The sequence below is a fragment of the Schistocerca serialis genome, chromosome 9, assembly GCF_023864345.2.
Source record: "Schistocerca serialis cubense isolate TAMUIC-IGC-003099 chromosome 9, iqSchSeri2.2, whole genome shotgun sequence".
In the NCBI taxonomy this organism is placed as follows: domain Eukaryota; kingdom Metazoa; phylum Arthropoda; class Insecta; order Orthoptera; family Acrididae; genus Schistocerca; species Schistocerca serialis.
In genome coordinates, this window is record NC_064646.1 from 424,350,469 (window position 1) to 424,368,526 (window position 18,058).

An 18,058-nucleotide genomic window follows, 5' to 3' on the forward strand; every position below is an offset into this window, starting at 1 on the left:
TAGAAATTAATTACTTTTGTATGTCACAAAATCATAAAATTCGTCACTTCGACCGCTTTGACTTAACTCAGACTACAACTGAATATATTTTCTTGTTCTGTATATATTTTGGTTGGCATGCTTAACTACCTCACCTTGTGTGGTCGATGAACAAGGAGAGAGAAAGAGGATATTCTAGATTTACAGAGAGATACCAACATCCGTTCTTCCCATGTACAACAGGGATAAGGGGGAACTGTTTCTCGTTCGGTGTATCTTCTGCCACATTCTGAAGTTGAATCGGGGAGTGCAGATGCAAATGTAGAATTTAAATACGCTCGGTTCGTGGAATGAAAGGCATCTCCGCTCCGACACGCCAGTTAGGCAACTCTGCGAAGCACCCGCATACCCGAGACCTCTCTGAAACTACTGCCCGCATCAACTGCCTGTGTCACCACGTGCCAATTATCGCAATAAGCACACGCTGTGTTGCTTAACAGATACTCCGCAGCAACTCGTCATAAGCAAGCTGATGCCATCCAGCTGCTGGAGTATAACTGCACTAATTCCTCCATCACTGGTACGGCGTTGAATACCAGCGTCGACGGGCCAGTGCATAATCGACTTGTTACTTTCACACAGTAAAAAGTCGTCTCGAAATAACGAAACTTTTGCACATTCCTTCTTTTCTGCAGCAATAGTACCTGGTGACTGTAACATTTAAAATACTCTCTTGAGGGTTACTATTCATCTGCACAAACAAAATGCGATTCCCCTCTTGTAGAAAAAGAAAGCGAAGGTGGTGGCGACCAAAGAATCACTGGGTCTCAGTATCTTTCCAAAGAGATGGCGCCAGGATTACTATAGTATGCTTTTAATTACACTGTTTTTCGACAAAGACTGCACAGTTACTGTTCACAGCGTTTATTTATATCTCTCTATTGGCATTAGAATGTTGTCGGACGAAGACTGTAGAATTACTAATGACAGAATTTACTTATATCTTTCTGTTAAGGAGTCACAAGTGTAGAGCCATTTTGGTCTTGCAGCAGTTTAGCAGATGCAAACGCCTAAAATCTATCTCATACGATATTCAAACGATCAAGTCATGATCAGAAATAAAAGTATGTTACATGTCGTACAAAGTAACAACGTCATGAGCACACATAATAAATAATATTTTTGTTCCACAGAAACAGTAAACGACATAAATCAAAAGAAACATGGCACAGCAATTCTTTTCATTTGTTCATTCTCGCTGAACCAATAGGACATCTGTTAACGTAATTACAACGACGCCAAAAGGATAATCACCTTGTTTGCCAACATCAGTGGTGTGACAGTAGTTTTAATTAGGTCACTGTCACAAGTTATAACATATGTCGCTGTCACTTCTGTTGTGACCACATTGGTTAATTCACATATACGTTGCAATCAGTATTTCTTGCTGGAGGACACGAAGTCGACATTTTCCCTGATGGTATCATACCGGTTCATATTAATAAATAATTTTGGAATTCTTTATTTATTCCATACGTTCACAAAAGGAAACAGATTGTATTAAAATACTCAGCGACACATCATTCCACCTCCATTAATTTTCACATGGTAGTTAGCCGCCTATGAAGTGCATGGACTGGATTCTTATCCCAGCTTCCTGCTTAACAGTATTAACTTCATCGAGACCCTTTGAAACTCGTACAGGAAATCGTTGTTCAGTACCCATGAGAATTGAGCGAGCGATGCGGCACTATGGTTAATGCAGCGAACTGGTGTTCCAGAGTAGTGGGGTTCTCATTGACGTCTGTACGTTTCAACTGTTTCCCTAAACGACTTAAAAAGACTTCTGGGATGGTCGCTTTCCGTTAACTGGCATCAGAGACGCTCTCTTACAGGCGACGGTATTATACTGATGACGAACAACACAATGTCAACAAATAAACAATTTGCGTGTTGACAATTTCACAGAATATTATATGTTTTTTTAATATTAAATAATAATTTACTTGGATCTTCGTGGCAGATTAAAACTGTGGGTGCCGGACTGAGATTCGAAATCGGGAGCTCTACCTTTCACAGGCAAGTGTTCTACCGACTTAGTTACCCAAGCACGACCGAGCACCCCTCCTCACAACTGTAATTCCTCCAGTACCTCGTCTCCTGCCTTCCAAACTTCACTGACGCTCTCTTGCGAAACTTGCAAGACTAGCACTGCTGGAAGAAAGGATATTACGGAGACATCGCTCAGTCATGAGGCTGTGGCTACGCCATGTCTCCTTAATTCCTTAATATGTTCCCAGAATGAAATTTTCACTCTGCAGCGGAGGGTGCGCTGATACGAAGCCTCCTAACAGATTAAAACTGTCTCCTGGAGGCAACGCTTGGGTAGCTGACTCGGATCCCATTTCGAGTTTCAGTCCGGCACGCACTGTTTTCATCTGCCAGGACATTCCTAGAAAATGCTTAAAAAAGAAAAAAAATGTGATCAGGATATCTGTTCCTGTTTAAAAAAATGTCGGTAGAGCACTTGCCCACGAAATGCAAAGGTCCCGAGTTCGAGTCTCGGTCAGGTAGACACTTTCATATCAGCACACACTCAGCTGCAGAGTGAAAATTTCATTTTGGACGAATTTATTTGTTGACTACAAGTCTGCATAAGAGTCTGTATACATTGCAATTGTTCTCTGATAGTACGTTTACTAAATTCGCCTGCGAACACATCAGCTGTAACAGAAAATTCGTAGAATCACGCAAATAGATGCAGCCAAAGAAAGGTGTGTTCTTTATCACACGACGCACCAGAGTCGTAAACAGTGCGATAGACATACTCCTGGAATCGTAATTGATGTTCAGATGTGTAATAGCCGTTATGATTCTCCCATCGGCAGTTGTCATGCGAGTGATGCACCGGTAGTACACGGTACAACTATGCGTAAGGTCTTCCTCCACTCATTTATGAATCCTGCCACTCTTTTTTCCAGACTTCACTGGCTAAAGCCATACAAAATCGGTAGCAATATCTATTTTCGCCTTTGCGAGTGATCTTCTTACTCAAAACGTCTGTTCGTTTCCCTTAATGCTATTGTCACCTCCTACTTGCTGCTATAGAGTGATTCGTGCACGCTGTGCGCAACCAAGTGATTATCACCTGGTGTCTAAAAAGTTCAGAACAGGAAGCACTCATCTAGAATCAGAAGGTTATCGGTTCTTCTACTTGATAGTGAGAATACTGGAGAGGACGTCTGTTAGCACTGATGTTAGAAGCATAAATTTCCCTTTGCTTTTGATAACTGAATCCCAGCACATCCTTCGCTGTGTAGTAATACAACAATATACATTATATGGGTGTACGAGTCTATATTTGGTTATTCTGATTATACCTCGGCCGAATTCATTACCCTTTCTCGTTCAGTGTCAGATTGTGTTAAAAAACACGCGTTTACTAGAATTTAGCTGAAATCAGTTCCTCATCAGATCCCAGCACACAAGACATTCATATGTAATTATCCCGATAAGCATATAATGAGCTCACGTATCACTGCTGAGCTCGCATTCACGTTCGAATGTTGACTTGACTAGAGCAAACTTCTCTCATCGTCTTTTAAAACTCATGCACTTCTGCAATAAATAATAAAAACACTGAAAGAAACAAACCGGTAGCACAGTCTCTCCATTCTGTAGCTTCACGATTTTCTGGCGTCTTTGCACAGTGTCGATTACCCAGCCCAAGAACTGCTCCGTCAACGAGCGGATAAAATCTTCACATGAGCACAAACATTGTTCATGATATCTAATGTCCCGAACGACGTGAAAAAAGCGCAGGAGACGCCTGTGTATAAGAAGGGTAGAAGGACGGATCCTCAAAATTACAGGCCAATATCCTTAACATCGGTTTGCTGCAGGATTCTCGAACATATTCTCAGTTCGAATATAATGAATTTCCTTGAGACAGAGAAGTTGCTGTCCATGCATCAGCACGGCTTTAGAAGGCATCGCTCCTGCGAAACGCAACTCGCCCTTTTTTCACATGATATCTTGCGAACGATGGTTGATGGGTATCAGGTGGATGCCATATTCCCTGACTTCCGGAAAGCGCTTGACTCGGTGCCCCACTGCAGACTCCTAAGGTACGACCATATGGGATTGGTTCCCAAATATGTGAGTGGCTCGAAGACTTCTTAAGTAATAGAACCCAGTACGTTGTCCATGATGGTGAGTGTTCATCGGAGGTCAGGGTATCATTTGGAGTGCCACAGGGAAGTGTGGTAGGTCCGCTGTAGTTTTCTATCTACATAAATTATCTTTTGGATAGGGTGGATAGCAAAGTGCGGCTGTTTGCTGATGATGCTGTGGTGTACGGGAAGGTGTCGTCATTGAGTGACTGTAGGAGGATACAAGATGACTTGGACAAGATTTGTGATTGGTGTAAAGAATGGCAGCTAACTCTAAATATAGATAAATGTAAATTAATGCAGATGAATAGGAAAAAGAATCCCGTAATGTTTTAATACTCCATTAGTAGTGTAGCGCTTGACACAGTCACGTCGATTAAATATTTGGGCGTAACACTGCAGAGCGATATGAAGTGGGACAAGCATGTAATGGCGGTTGTGGGGAAGGCGGATAGTCGTCTTCGGTTCATTTGTAGAATTTTAGGAAGATGTGGTTCATCGGTAAAGGAGACCGCTTATAAAACACTAACATGACCTATTCTTGAGTACTGCTCGAGCGTTTGGGATCCCTATCAGGTCGGATTGAGGGACGACATAGAAGCAATTCAGAGGCGGGCTGCTAGATTTGTTACTGGTAGGTTTGATCATGACGCGAGTGTTACGGAAATGCTTCAGGAACTCTTCTGGGAGTCTGGAGAAGAGATTACCAGCATTTGAGGCTGGCTGCAGTACAGTTTTACTGCCGCCAACTTATATTTCGTGGAAAGACTACAAAGATAAGATGAGAGAGATTAGGGCTCGTACAGAGGCATATAGGCAGTCGTTTTTCCCTCGTTCTGTTTGGGAATGGAACAGGGAGAGAAGATGCTAGTTGTGGTACGTATTACCCTCCACCACGCGCCGTATGGTGGATTGTGGAGTATGTATGTAGATGTAATGTTGAGGCTCAGACACAGCATCGTCTTGTATCGCAGGTGGCAGCGCTCGTGGGGAGCAGGGGCTCAACAACAGCGGATGCTGCAGCAGCGACGGCTGTGGCGTCAACAACCCCGACATCGACGGCGGCGCCGGCACGCGGCCTGACGATAAGTAGGTGGCGCCGCTCCCCAGGGAACGCGGCGAACCGATCGCCGACGGACGGGAAGGTACGTCATCATCTCTCTCAGCTTGGATATCTCGTAATTCCCCTCTGAAAAAGCCTTTGATTCTTTTAAAGATAATACACGTGTATCGTTAGAACATCACACTGCTGCAAATTACAACACCAGGAAGCATAGGTTCCGTGCATGACAGTACTCTAGCGACCTTCTTAAACGAGCTGTAAAATACTATATATTACTTTCTTCAAAACTGTATAGACATACGCACTATACTCGTAAGGGTCCACGTTTATGTCAGCCCGCAATAGCTCCCACCCGTCGTGGCGGAACTTCATTTTCACCCCTCCGCTTACAGCAACGAACCGACTTCTCCAAGTCAGACGACCAGCCGAAGAAGCGAGTAACAACTCTATAAAAAGAGATGAAAAGTTTTCACATATATATGCATTCCGTCATGGCAAAAAGATAAACTGATACTTCAGCTGTAGAGAGAGTGTTGTGAAAAGTTTGTTTACAGCACGCTGGAGTATTCTCACTTCTGCAAGAACATTACAAGTCTTTGGAATAGGTTCTAGAACATAGCTGGCCTGGTTGTCATGAATATCGGGAAAAATGACTACAGTTCCGTCCATGTCGAGGTTATTAGCAACTGTCTAGTCAACTGGAGAAGGATGGGGCAGGGAAAGTCTGCGGTTCCTTTGAAGAAACATCCCCAGCTTTCGCCTGTGGTGATGTATTGCTAACAAGGAGGAAAAATCTGTGTGCCCGGATGGATGTATAATTCTCGTCTTTAATATGTGTCCATTGTCTCAACTTAATCGTCACTATTGCTTACCGAGCCGTTCTGTTAATCTGAAAGTAAAAATCTTACCTGTTCAAACACTTTCTTGTCAGTGATCTCATCTGTTGTCCGGAAGTAATGCGACTGATCTCTGGAAGCATCAACTGAAATTGCTTACGAAAATTAATTATCAGACACTGAACTTAAACAAATATCGAGATCAGCGACTGTTGTGAAGATATAGAAACGTATACCATGCATTTAATAATGGTACGCAAACACTGTCCAATTGAGGAATTACTTGACGCAAGTAGCGGCTGTGGTCACGAAAACTGACAAACTGCAGAGACAGAGGTGTGCTGACCCTCCGCATTCGTATCCAGTGACACCTATCGGATGTCACGGTGGTCGGTCGGTACCGTTGAGCCTCCTTAGACTTGTTTGGTCGTAGTTTTTGACGCAAACACTGCGCATGCCACCAAATCCAGAGAGCATAATGTCGAATCCCGTATGTTGAAATAAGGGTATTCTTTCTTCATTTCGCACTACTGACGATCATAGCGACCTTGTAATGATAAACATTAGATTTATTAATTTCTGTGGACATAAGCTAATCTAATCGTATCATTACTTAGAAGTGCGCCGTCATACATCAAAATCATACACAAAATAAGGCAGAGGCAAAAGGGGAGATGTAACACGACCGCGGCCGGTTTCCTTGTTGTTTCTGTGACTTTGTATATTATTTTGCAATTCATAGGCACGTGACAGAATCATCATGAGGCAGAACTTTTGACTGTGCGAATAAACGGTATTCGATTGACATACACCATCCGAAGATGCCATCATAATCGTCATCAGGAGCGGTCACTCGATATCCACTGCTACAATGAATTCATCTCCAGTATTTTACGTGTGTTTTCCATCGTTACTAATTTCAGCAATATTCATTCACATTAGTCGTGCACAGTAGATTTCGAAAAATATACAGCACCATTCATAATGCACTTAACAATAAGAGCAGAAAGAGAACGAGAGTAAAATTTGATAAATCTGTAGCTCTTTCAATACTTCTTCATGGAGTGAATATCGTGTTGCAGGAATGATATTCCCAAGAAGAACAGAAGGCTGCTCAATAACAGTCCACATACAAAACATAACAGTGCAACAAGAACAAAAAGTATAGCCAGTTGAAAGCATAGTAACTAAATATCGAAACACCTCTTAAGAACACATTGGACAGTGAACGACTTCCCAAACCAGCATTAGTTTCTAAGCCGGCAAGAACAGCAGATCTTGAAAGGCTTAAGAAGAGATGGACAGACCATTTTTGATGAGAGAACAGCCTCTTGCCTAACGCAGGAAATGTAGGAGACCATGGAGAAGAAGTTAGTCTTACATATTTCAAATGTCATTTTCGTTAAACCTTCGTATCGATGTAATTTTGTTATTTGGGATAAAGCATAGTAGATTAGGAAATATATATAGCACCATTCATAATGCACTTAACAATAAGACCATGTATTCGCCTGCCTGCTAGTCGTCTTTACCTCCACTTATATTACGCGCGCGCACACACACACACACACACACACACACACACACACACATACACACGTATAGGTGATCAAAAAGTTTGTGTTTGAGGTAATTGCTGCAGCGTATGTGCAATATAGCGCTACTTCGATGCGGGTGTATAAGTACCGACATGTAGCAAGGGATCAGCGTGGCATTTGTGTCTTGCTTGCGGTAAATGCGGAAACGTTAATTATAGCGACATTATTACCAAACGCATTTAAGCAGGGACAGCTTGCTGTTATACTTTCTTGGCTGCCGAAGGATAGCATCGGAGAATTAAATCTGGTATACTTCGGTGCCTGTGTTGTTCAGAAATACGATGCAAAATGCCTTCGCAGGTGCGTGCATGTCCTAAGGAACATTACATTATATTTTTGTAGAACACATGCACGACAGTATCGTATTCATTCACCAACACCAGGCAAGCTACTTTCAATTAAAATGTCTCCCCTGTTCATAAAACAAGCACCAATGCAGGTTCTAGAGAGATGGTTGACGGCGTATTGAACTTTCGGTATGGCCATGAGGTGAGTTCGTGTAGTCTATTAGTAAGGCGACCGTTCACGATTAGCTGGACAACCGAGTTCGATACCCGGTCCGGTACAAATTATCATTGTCGTCATTCCATTATACAGCTGATGCTTGCCGATTTTCGCAGATGCGTATACATTCAGTGTAATTAAGTATGCGTATGGGACATAAAGTCTCAAAAACCACCGATGGAGGGTCAAGATCTGCGCTGGTGGAGTTTTGACACAAGTCACCCGTCGATCTGGAAGAAGCAACGTCAGCTGAAATTGGAGACAATGGAACACACGACCCCGTCTCTGCTTCTGCGATTGTGAAGCCTTCGGTCCCCTGAACATGTCTTGCAGGATCAAAGATTCCCGTAGGAGGAGAATGTGCAGCAGGCAGTCACGAACATGTCCTAAAGAAAAAATACCGATTTTGATCCAACAGCTACTATGAATCAAGACACAAAGGAATTATAGACACTGGGTGCCTGTGAGCATTTATTAAAGTCAGGGGGGAAAGATGAAAATTTGTGCCGGACTGGGATTGCAACCCACGTCTCCTGCTTATTAGGTAGAGGCTCTAAACAGGTCACGGGAACAGATCCAAATTCTCAACTTATCAACACACTGCTAATGCAGTCCCTTGCTCATTATCCTCAATTTTTGTTGGGTCATCAGTCTTCTGACTGGTTTGATGCGGGCCACCACGGATTCCTCTCCTGTGCCAACCTCTTCATCTCAGAGTACCACTTGCAACCTACGTCCTGAATTATTTGCTGCATGTATTCCAATCTCTGTCCTTTTTGCACTTTACAGCTGCCTCACGGGATGGCTGTGCGGTCTTAGGCGTCTTGTCACGGTTCGCGTGGCTCCCCCTGTCCAAACGTTGGGTCCTCCCTCGGGCACGAGTGTGTGTGTTGTCCTTAGCGTAAGTTAATTTAAGTTAGATTAATTGGTGCGTAAGCCTAGGGACTGATGACCTCAGCAATTTGGTCCCATACTCCTTACCACAAATTTCCAAAATTTCCCTCTACAGCTCCCTCTAGTACCATTGAAGTCATTTCCTCATGTCTTAGTAGATGTCCTATAACCTGTTCTTTCTGCTTCTCAGTGTTTCCCACATGTTCCTTTCCTCTCCGATTCTGTACACAACCTACTCATTTCTTACCTTATCAGTCAGTCCACCCACATTTCAATATTCGAATGTAGCACCATATCACTAATTTTTCAATTCTTTTCTGTTCCGGTTTTCCCACAGTCCATGTTTCACTACCATACTATTGTACTCCAGACGTACATTCTCAGAAATTTCTTCCTCAAATTAAGGCCGATATTTGATATTAGCAGACCTCTTGGCCAGGAATGCCTTTTCTGCCATTGCTGCTCTGCTTTTGATGTCTTCCGTGTTCCGTCCGTCATTAGTTATTTTGCTGTCTTAATTTCATCTACTTCGTGACCATCAATCATCGCTGTTCTCATTTCTGCTACTTCTCATTACTTTCGTCTTCCTTCGATTTACTCTCAAACCATATTCTGTACTCAATAGTGTTTATTCCATTCAGTAGATCATGTAATTCTTACTCACTTCCACTCAGGATAACAATGCCATCAGCGAAACGTAATACTGATACCCTTTCACCTTGAATTTTAATTCCACTCTTGAATCTTTCTTTTATTTCCATCATTGCTTTTTCGATGTACAGATTAAACAATAGGGGCGAAAGACTTCATCCCTGTCTGACTGCCTTTTTAATCCGAGCAATTCATTCTCAGTTGTCTACTCTTATTATTCCCTCTTTGCTCTTATACATATTGTATATTACCTGTCTCTCCTTGTAGCTTTTCCCTATTCTTCTCAGAATTTCGGAGATATTACAATGTCGAACGCTTTTTCCTGGGCGAGAACTTCTATCAACGGGTCTTGATTTTTCTTTAGTCTGCCTTCCATTATCAACCGCAACGTCAGAATTGCCACTCTCGTGCCTTTACCTCTTCTAAAGCCAAACTGATCGTCATCTAGCATATCGTCTATTTTCTTTTCCATTCTTCTGTATATCATTCTTGTCATCAGCTCGGATGCATGAGCTGTTAAGCTGATTTCGTGATAGGTCTCGTACTTGTCAGTTCTTGCAGTCTTCGGAATTGTGTGGATGATATTTTTCAGAAAGTCAGGTGGTATGTGACCTGACTCATACATTCTACACACCAAAGTGAATAGTCGGTTTGTTGCCACTTCCCCTAAAGATTTTAGAAATTGTGATGGAATGTTATCAATCCCTCCTGCCTTATTTGATCTTAAGTCCTCCAAAGCTCTCTTAATTTCTGGTTCTAATATACACTCCTGGAAATGGAAAAAAGAACACATTGACACCGCTGTGTCAGACCCACCATACTTGCTCCGGACACTGCGAGAGGGCTGTACAAGCAATGATCACACGCACGGCACAGCGGACACACCAGGAACCGCGGTGTTGGCCGTCGAATGGCGCTAGCTGCGCAGCATTTGTGCACCGCCGCCGTCAGTGTCAGCCAGTTTGCCGTGGCATACGGAGCTCCATCGCAGTCCTTAACACTGGTAGCATGCCGCGACAGCGTGGACGTGAACCGTATGTGCAGTTGACGGACTTTGAGCGAGGGCGTATAGTGGGCATGCGGGAGGCCAGGTGGACGTACCGCCGAATTGCTCAACACGTGGGGCGTGAGGTCTCCACAGTACATCGATGTTGTCGCCAGTGGTCGGCGGAAGGTGCACGTGCCCGTCGACCTGGGACCGGACCGCAGCGACGCACGGATGCACGCCAAGACCGTAGGATCCTACGCAGTGCCGTAGGGGACCGCACCGCCACTTCCCAGCAAATTAGGGACACTGTTGCTCCTGGGGTATCGGCGAGGACCATTCGCAACCGTCTCCATGAAGCTGGGCTACGGTCCCGCACACCGTTAGGCCGTCTTCCGCTCACGCCCCAACATCGTGCAGCCCGCCTCCAGTGGTGTCGCGACAGGCGTGAATGGAGGGACGAATGGAGACGTGTCGTCTTCAGCGATGAGAGTCGCTTCTGCCTTGGTGCCAATGATGGTCGTATGCGTGTTTGGCGCCGTGCAGGTGAGCGCCACAATCAGGACTGCATACGACGGAGGCACACAGGGCCAACACCCGGCATCATGGTGTGGGGAGCGATCTCCTACACTGGCCGTACACCACTGGTGATCGTCGAGGGGACACTGAGTAGTGCACGGTACATCCAAACCGTCATCGAACCCATCGTTCTACCATTCCTAGACCGGCAAGGGAACTTGCTGTTCCAACAGGACAATGCACGTCCGCATGTATCCCGTGCCACCCAACGTGCTCTAGAAGGTGTAAGTCAACTACCCTGGCCAGCAAGATCTCCGGATCTGTCCCCCATTGAGCATGTTTGGGACTGGATGAAGCGTCGTCTCACGCGGTCTGCACGTCCAGCACGAACGCTGGTCCAACTGAGGCGCCAGGTGGAAATGGCATGGCAAGCCGTTCCACAGGACTACATCCAGCATCCCTACGATCGTCTCATTGGGAGAATAGCAGCCTGCATTGCTGTGAAAGGTGGATATACACTGTACTAGTGCCGACATTGTGCATGCTCTGTTGCCTGTGTCTATGTGCCTGTGGTTCTGTCAGTGTGATCATGTGATGTATCCGACCCCAGGAATGTGTCAATAAAGTTTCCCCTTCCTGGGACAATGAATTCACGGTGTTCTTATTTCAATTTCCAGGAGTGTAGTATTGGCTTTCTTTTCTAAATCGACCTGTTTCTTCTTCCATCACATCAAACAAATCTTCCAGCTCATAGAGGCTTTCAATGTATTCTTCCCACCTATCTTCTCTCTTGTCTGCATTTAACAGTGGTATTCCCTTGGCCCTCTTAATGCCATCACCCTTGCTTTTAATGTCACCGAAGGTTGTTTTAACTTTCCTGTACGCTGAGTCTCTCCTTCCGACAATCATTTCTTTTCCGATGTCTTCTCATTTTTCCTGCAGCCATTCCGTCTCAGTTTCTTGGATTTGCCTAAGGGATCTTATTGGTGAAAAGGTCTCCATCCATTACATCAGCGTTTTCGTTGACGCTGTGCGTCTCCAACGCAGAAGCGTCAAGAGAAAGGGTGAAATGTGAATAAGAGCGTTTGTAAAGACCTATCCATCGTGTGGTGGTGTAGGACAGGATTTTGGGGAAATTTGGTGGCAATGTGAAGTCATTAACCAACCTAACGACTCATAAAGACTTCTGAACTCTGGCCTTTGTTTCCGCACGTCACGACACCTTGGTCTTTCAAGCGTCGCCGAGCTCTAGGGTGACGTTGTAGGCCACTACACTTTTGCACCATTATAAAGAAAGGCTGTAGTCACATTGAAGCCAAATTTCAAACTTACACACGCAGTGGATCATAATTAGGAGCTTTCCTTTAATCGTGTTGCGCTTTGCTGTGTCTGTTCCAACCTATGTAAAACTCTTGAGGTGACACAATCTCTCTGGAACCGTGCTCCCTTGCATTAGAAGATGTATTCAAATCACTAGACTTGAATAAGAAAGGAATAAAAATCAGTGACTCATAACTTATCCAACTGCTCTTTGCTGGGAATGTTGTGTTCATAAGTGAAGATTTCTAAGGAAGATAGAGTATTTTCCAAAGCCCAAAACTTTACTCTGAAAAGATGGGTTTGGAAATGAAGATCAATAGGACATAAATAATAAACCCAGACTACCAACCAACGGCATTTGGAAACCAAACTAAACAAGCTAGACTACAAGCTAGGGAAAAACAATTAGAGTGCAGAAATTCATCACAGAAAAGGAGTGATGTGGGTAGCTTTCCAAAAAGATTTATACCGAGCAACAATGATGTCCTAAGTGATCGGAAGGCTGAAGTCTATAATACGTGCATACTACCAGTCAAAACCTACGACTTCGATGATTCTAAGTGCTCGTAAACTAAAGCGCTCACAATGAGATTTGGAGCTGTACATGATAGGAGTCAGTCTCAGGATTTGATCAGAGGACAGAAGAAAAATAACAAGGTAAAAAACGTTCTTGAGAGAACTGAAAGCCTGAAGAGGCGGTGAGTCGGACAGTAGCTCGAAAAGATCTAAGCAGGTTGATCTCTAGAATTGTTCTGGAGATCATATGTTCACAAGAGAGGCATTGAAAAACTCCGAGGGATTGGCTTGATGGCGTGACGCTGGGCGCTAGAACACAGTGGTATGAGGTAGCTAAAAGTCGAAGACAATGGAAAAATATGGAAGTGGCCTATATCCAGTAGAGGACTGAAATATGTTGAAGAAGAGGAAGAAGAAGAAGAAGAAGAAGTAGTACGAATCAGGTGAGATGAGTGAAGGACCGTACTCTCTCACGTGACTCACGCAAACGAGTAAGTAGGGAATTGTCCGCATTTTGGCTCAGCTCCCCTCGCTACAGGCAGACCGCCAGCTGCAGCAGAGAGCCGCTCGCCGCTAACGACTCTCGGCGGGCGCCATGCGCCGCCAGAGTGGAGGTCCCTGCATTATTGAGCAGAACAGCGAAACGCGCGCAGCGTGCGCTGGTCCCGGCTTTTCAGTAAAAGCCGACCCGACGGCTGTGGTTCACTGGTCCACCCTGGCACGTGAAACTTTAAACAAGATGGCTGGACTTCTGCCGTTTCTTCCAAAAAATAACACACGAAAGAATCAACAAGGCATTATGAAAAAGTGATAAAGTTGTTTGTCTGCAGTCGGTCTTCTGTGTTGTTACACCAGGTCACTTCAGTGCTTATTTAACTCAACGCTTCGAACTCGCCTTTGGGATTTATAAGTTCGTCCACAAATTATTCACCAACTCTACAACAAATTTCTTCCACAAATACTGGGTCATTTTTTTCTTTCTTTTTGTGAAGGAATGATTTGATGCGGTCCGCCACGAATTCCTCTCTTGTGCCGTCCTCTTCACCTCAGAGTAGCACTTACGCTCTAAGTCGCCAATCATCGGCTGGCTCCATTCTAAATTCTGTCTTTTCACACAGCTTCGCCCTCAATGGCTCCCTCTAGTGTCATGGAAGTTATTCCCTGACCTCTTAACATACATACTATTACCTAAGCCCCTCTTCTCGTCAGTGTTTTCCATATGTTACTTTCTTCACCGATTCTGCAGAAAACTACCTCATTCCTTTTCAGTCCATCCTTCTCAGTCAACCTAGTTTTCAACATTTTTCTGTAGCACCACATCTCAAACCCTTCCTTTCTTTTCTTTCCGGGGTCTCCCGTAGTCCGTGATTCACTATCATAAAACGCTGTCCTGCAAACCTAAGTTCCCAGAACTTTCTTCCTCAGGTACTGAGACGTCCCCTTAGAAAAATTTATGAATGACTGTGCTGATAAACCTCTTACATTATTTCATTTTCAAACAGCTGAGCAGAACTGAACGTATTCAGACATTTCTCTCTTTACTTATTCTGATCAACACTAAACTGACACACAATATTTTTAACGCAACGCAATCTGACTTTCAACAATCCCTACAAAAGAATGCCCCTGACTGACAATAATCTATACCTTTCATGAATCACTTACCTCACAAAAATCTTCGTTACTCGAACTACTGCCATACAGCGAGCGCCAATACTGCCAGCTAAATAAAGGATTCTAACTACTGAAAGCTCTAACTACTGATAGGCATAGTTAGCAAATGAGAGATTTTGATAGAGAACAAACAATGTATTTACCTTAATAGTGTTCAAAAGTCATAATATATCAGTTCATGACATCCAGCCTCACAAATTTACTGTCTCTGATGGACACACATCCAGATCATCCGTTCTCAAAATTATGCCATTTCTCTCCCCACATCCACCGCTGCTGGCGGCTCACCTCCAACTGCGCAACGCTACGCGCTGTTCACATCCAACTGCCCAACTCTACAATAGCAAATATTGCAACAATGCCGACAAGCCTCAGACGGCAGACAGCACAGTCAGTGATTTCCATATAGAGCGCTACGTGGCGTTACCAACACAAAAACCTAAACAGCCCACTTACAGTACTAGCAGACTTTTCTTACCCAGAGGTGTCTTCCTTGCCTTTGGTAATCTGATCTTTGTAGCCTCGATGTGTTATTTTGCTTCAGTGTTAGAAGAATTACTTATCGTCGTCTATATCGTAGTAACCAGTTTTTATGTTGCTTTTATCGCTAATCTCATTTCCATGTCTCTTCCTTTTATCCATATTGGGTACTCTGCAAAGTACGTAGAAGAATTTGTGTGCAGTTTGGACAGTAGGGGAGATGAACTGTCGGAAATAAAAATGTGAATGCGACTAGCCCATCACGACAGAATACCTCAGCCGGTAAATCATTTTCCCGTAAAAGGTAAAACTTCTGGTTTGGAATCGCTTTTGGACACATAGTTTTAATCTGCAAAGAGGTATAGTTAAAATAATGATATTTAACGTGTCGCCTTATTGCAGACGTGCTTAAAGAGCTATTTCATTCGTACATAGCCATGCGGAGTGGCCGTGCGGCTGGAGGCACTATGTCACGGACTGCTCGTCCCCACCCGCCGCAGGTTCGACTCCTCCCTCGGGCATGGGTGTTTGTGTTGTTCTTAGAGTAAGTTAGTTTGAGTAGTGTGTAAATCTAGGGCCCGATGAGATCAACAGTTTGGTCCCTTAGGTACATATGAACATTCGTGCATAAAGCCATATTATTGCCGTCGTTAGTTCACAAATTCTCTCTCTCTCTCTCTCTTTCTCTCTCCCTCTCTCTCTCTCTCCCTCTCTCTCTCTCTCTCTCTCTCTCCTTCTCTCTCTCTCTCTCTCTCCCTCTCTCTCTCTCTCTCCCTCTCTCTCTCTCTCTCTCACACACACACACACACACACACACACAAACTATTTATAATGAACTGCCAAAACTTCTGCTTTTTTTTTTAGTTATTTCCGTATGTCTGAAAATCTGAGTCATCATATGTCCACATATGATCAATATTTTATGCTCGGCAGAATGGTAGGGATTTTAGTGCACAATCCTTTCCAGATCTCGGACCTAAGGTTTCACGTTAACTTGTTTATTTTCATCGTATACGGCACAATACCACATGTGTTTATTAATATGCTGTAGCAACATTTTATCCCCGCCTACAGCGTTCTCAAAATAGTTTTTCAGTACGTAGTACGTACTCTTTGAAGGCACTTTTCAACTGATATCTTAACTATTTTGATTTTAGGTGACTTTTTAATAGAATGAAATTGAAATTTTTGACTCTGCAATCTCTTTGGTCAGTCTATTGGAAAAATTTATTCCTTGCTTTAAATGTCAACGTATGTGTTTCTTTATCTGGCTTCTGTTTCATGGTTGTGATTGGGTAATAATTATTGATGTTAGTCCCAATGTGCGTAACCAAGTTGTAGACGTACTGATATGCTGTGGTTACAGTCCTCAGCTGTTTAAGCAAATCTTTACAGTAAAGCTGATGACAATTTTTTGTATTATTCTTATGGCTCTTTTTCTGTAGCCTGAAATCTTTTCCGATAGTGGCTCCACAAAAATATTGTTCTGTTGCTAAGGATTCGGTGCATATAGGTATAGCATGTAATTACACGGCACGGTCTGTTATAAATTGATAACAGGTTGTTAATGACATAGATGCTGAAGACTTCCTTGATAATATCTTCGTCTGTTCGTTCCCATCCAAGTTGGTTTGTTTATAACATAACATACGAAATTATCAGGTATGTTTAACGTCACATAATTATTTTCCCTCCTCATGCAAAAATTAACGTCTTTTTTGTCTTCGTATTCAGTTTTGGTTTCTCGCAACATATCCGGCAGGACTCGTCTTTTCTTACTAATTTTAACACTTAACGTTAGTGGTAATAGAAATAATTGATGAATTATGGGAAGTAATACTTTTCGAAAGACATGAACACAAGCAGAAGTAATTATGGAACTAAAAACTAGGCAATTAAGTTTTAGTTTTGAATTTCGTCAATGGCGGTCTAGAACCTGATCATTTTATAAATTAAAAGTCACTGACGTGGCTCATCCCGAAATGAAAGAGAATTGTGGTAAAAACTAGCAGTGATAATGTGTGTCAACAAGTAGAGCTGACTTAACACTTTTATACCGACGCTGTAAATTGTGTTTCTCGACATGGGGCTGCGCGCGCATTCATACAACGCGTCATGTGGCGGAACTATTTTTCCCCTTAATCGACATGTGGCGGTAGTTGCATTCAAGTGCGCTAACCTACTGTTTTAACATGTAGACCTATTATTTTGAAAGTGGCTCAAGTCCGTTCTTTTAGAAGAACGAGAGTTCCCATATAATAATTTTACACTAAATTAACCACAAATTATCTCGTATCCCATTTTTTAAGAAAGCTCTCTTGTTGAAGTGTCACACAAAATCGTATTCATAGCTGTTTGTCGCGCCTGACTGATAGGTAATACATCATACGCTATTGTGTTGCTGGTAGCATAACTAGTTCAGTCGAGCCTGAGCCCCCAGCAGTAGACGCCGGCACCAGCACCAGCTTGAATCACACTTCGGTTTTACACAGAGTACTCTGCGGCGTTTCCACCTTACTTTGCCTGCATTTATCACTCATCCCTCGCCCAGCGGGAAGTCCCAATCGATTGCATATAAGGAAGGTAAAAAACTGACCCGCGTAGTCATAGACCAATATCCAACACATTGGTTTGCTGCAGACTTTTTGAAAAATTCCTAGTTCGAATATAATAAATCTCCTTAATAGACAAAAGCTTCTGCCAACAAATCAGCAAGAATTTAGAAAGCTTCACTCGTGCGAAACTCAGCTTGCCCTTTTCTCATGGGGTACCCTAATAAATACGGATAGAGGGGAACAGGCAGATTCCATATTCATAATTTCAGAAAAGCGTTTGACATGGTACCCCCCCCCCCCCCCCCCTGCAGA

At 43.4% G+C, this 18,058-nt stretch overlaps 1 protein-coding gene across 1 annotated transcript in view; it reads left to right on the plus strand.

Annotated features, from left to right (window-relative positions):
• LOC126419670 (uncharacterized) overlaps positions 1-18,058 on the plus strand; it is a 96,406-nt gene that overhangs the window by 46,322 nt on the left and 32,026 nt on the right. Inside the window, exon 3 of the mRNA XM_050086857.1 lies at positions 5,126-5,296. Coding sequence (XP_049942814.1) covers positions 5,126-5,296 — 171 coding nt within the window. The remainder of the gene's footprint in view (positions 1-5,125; positions 5,297-18,058) is intronic.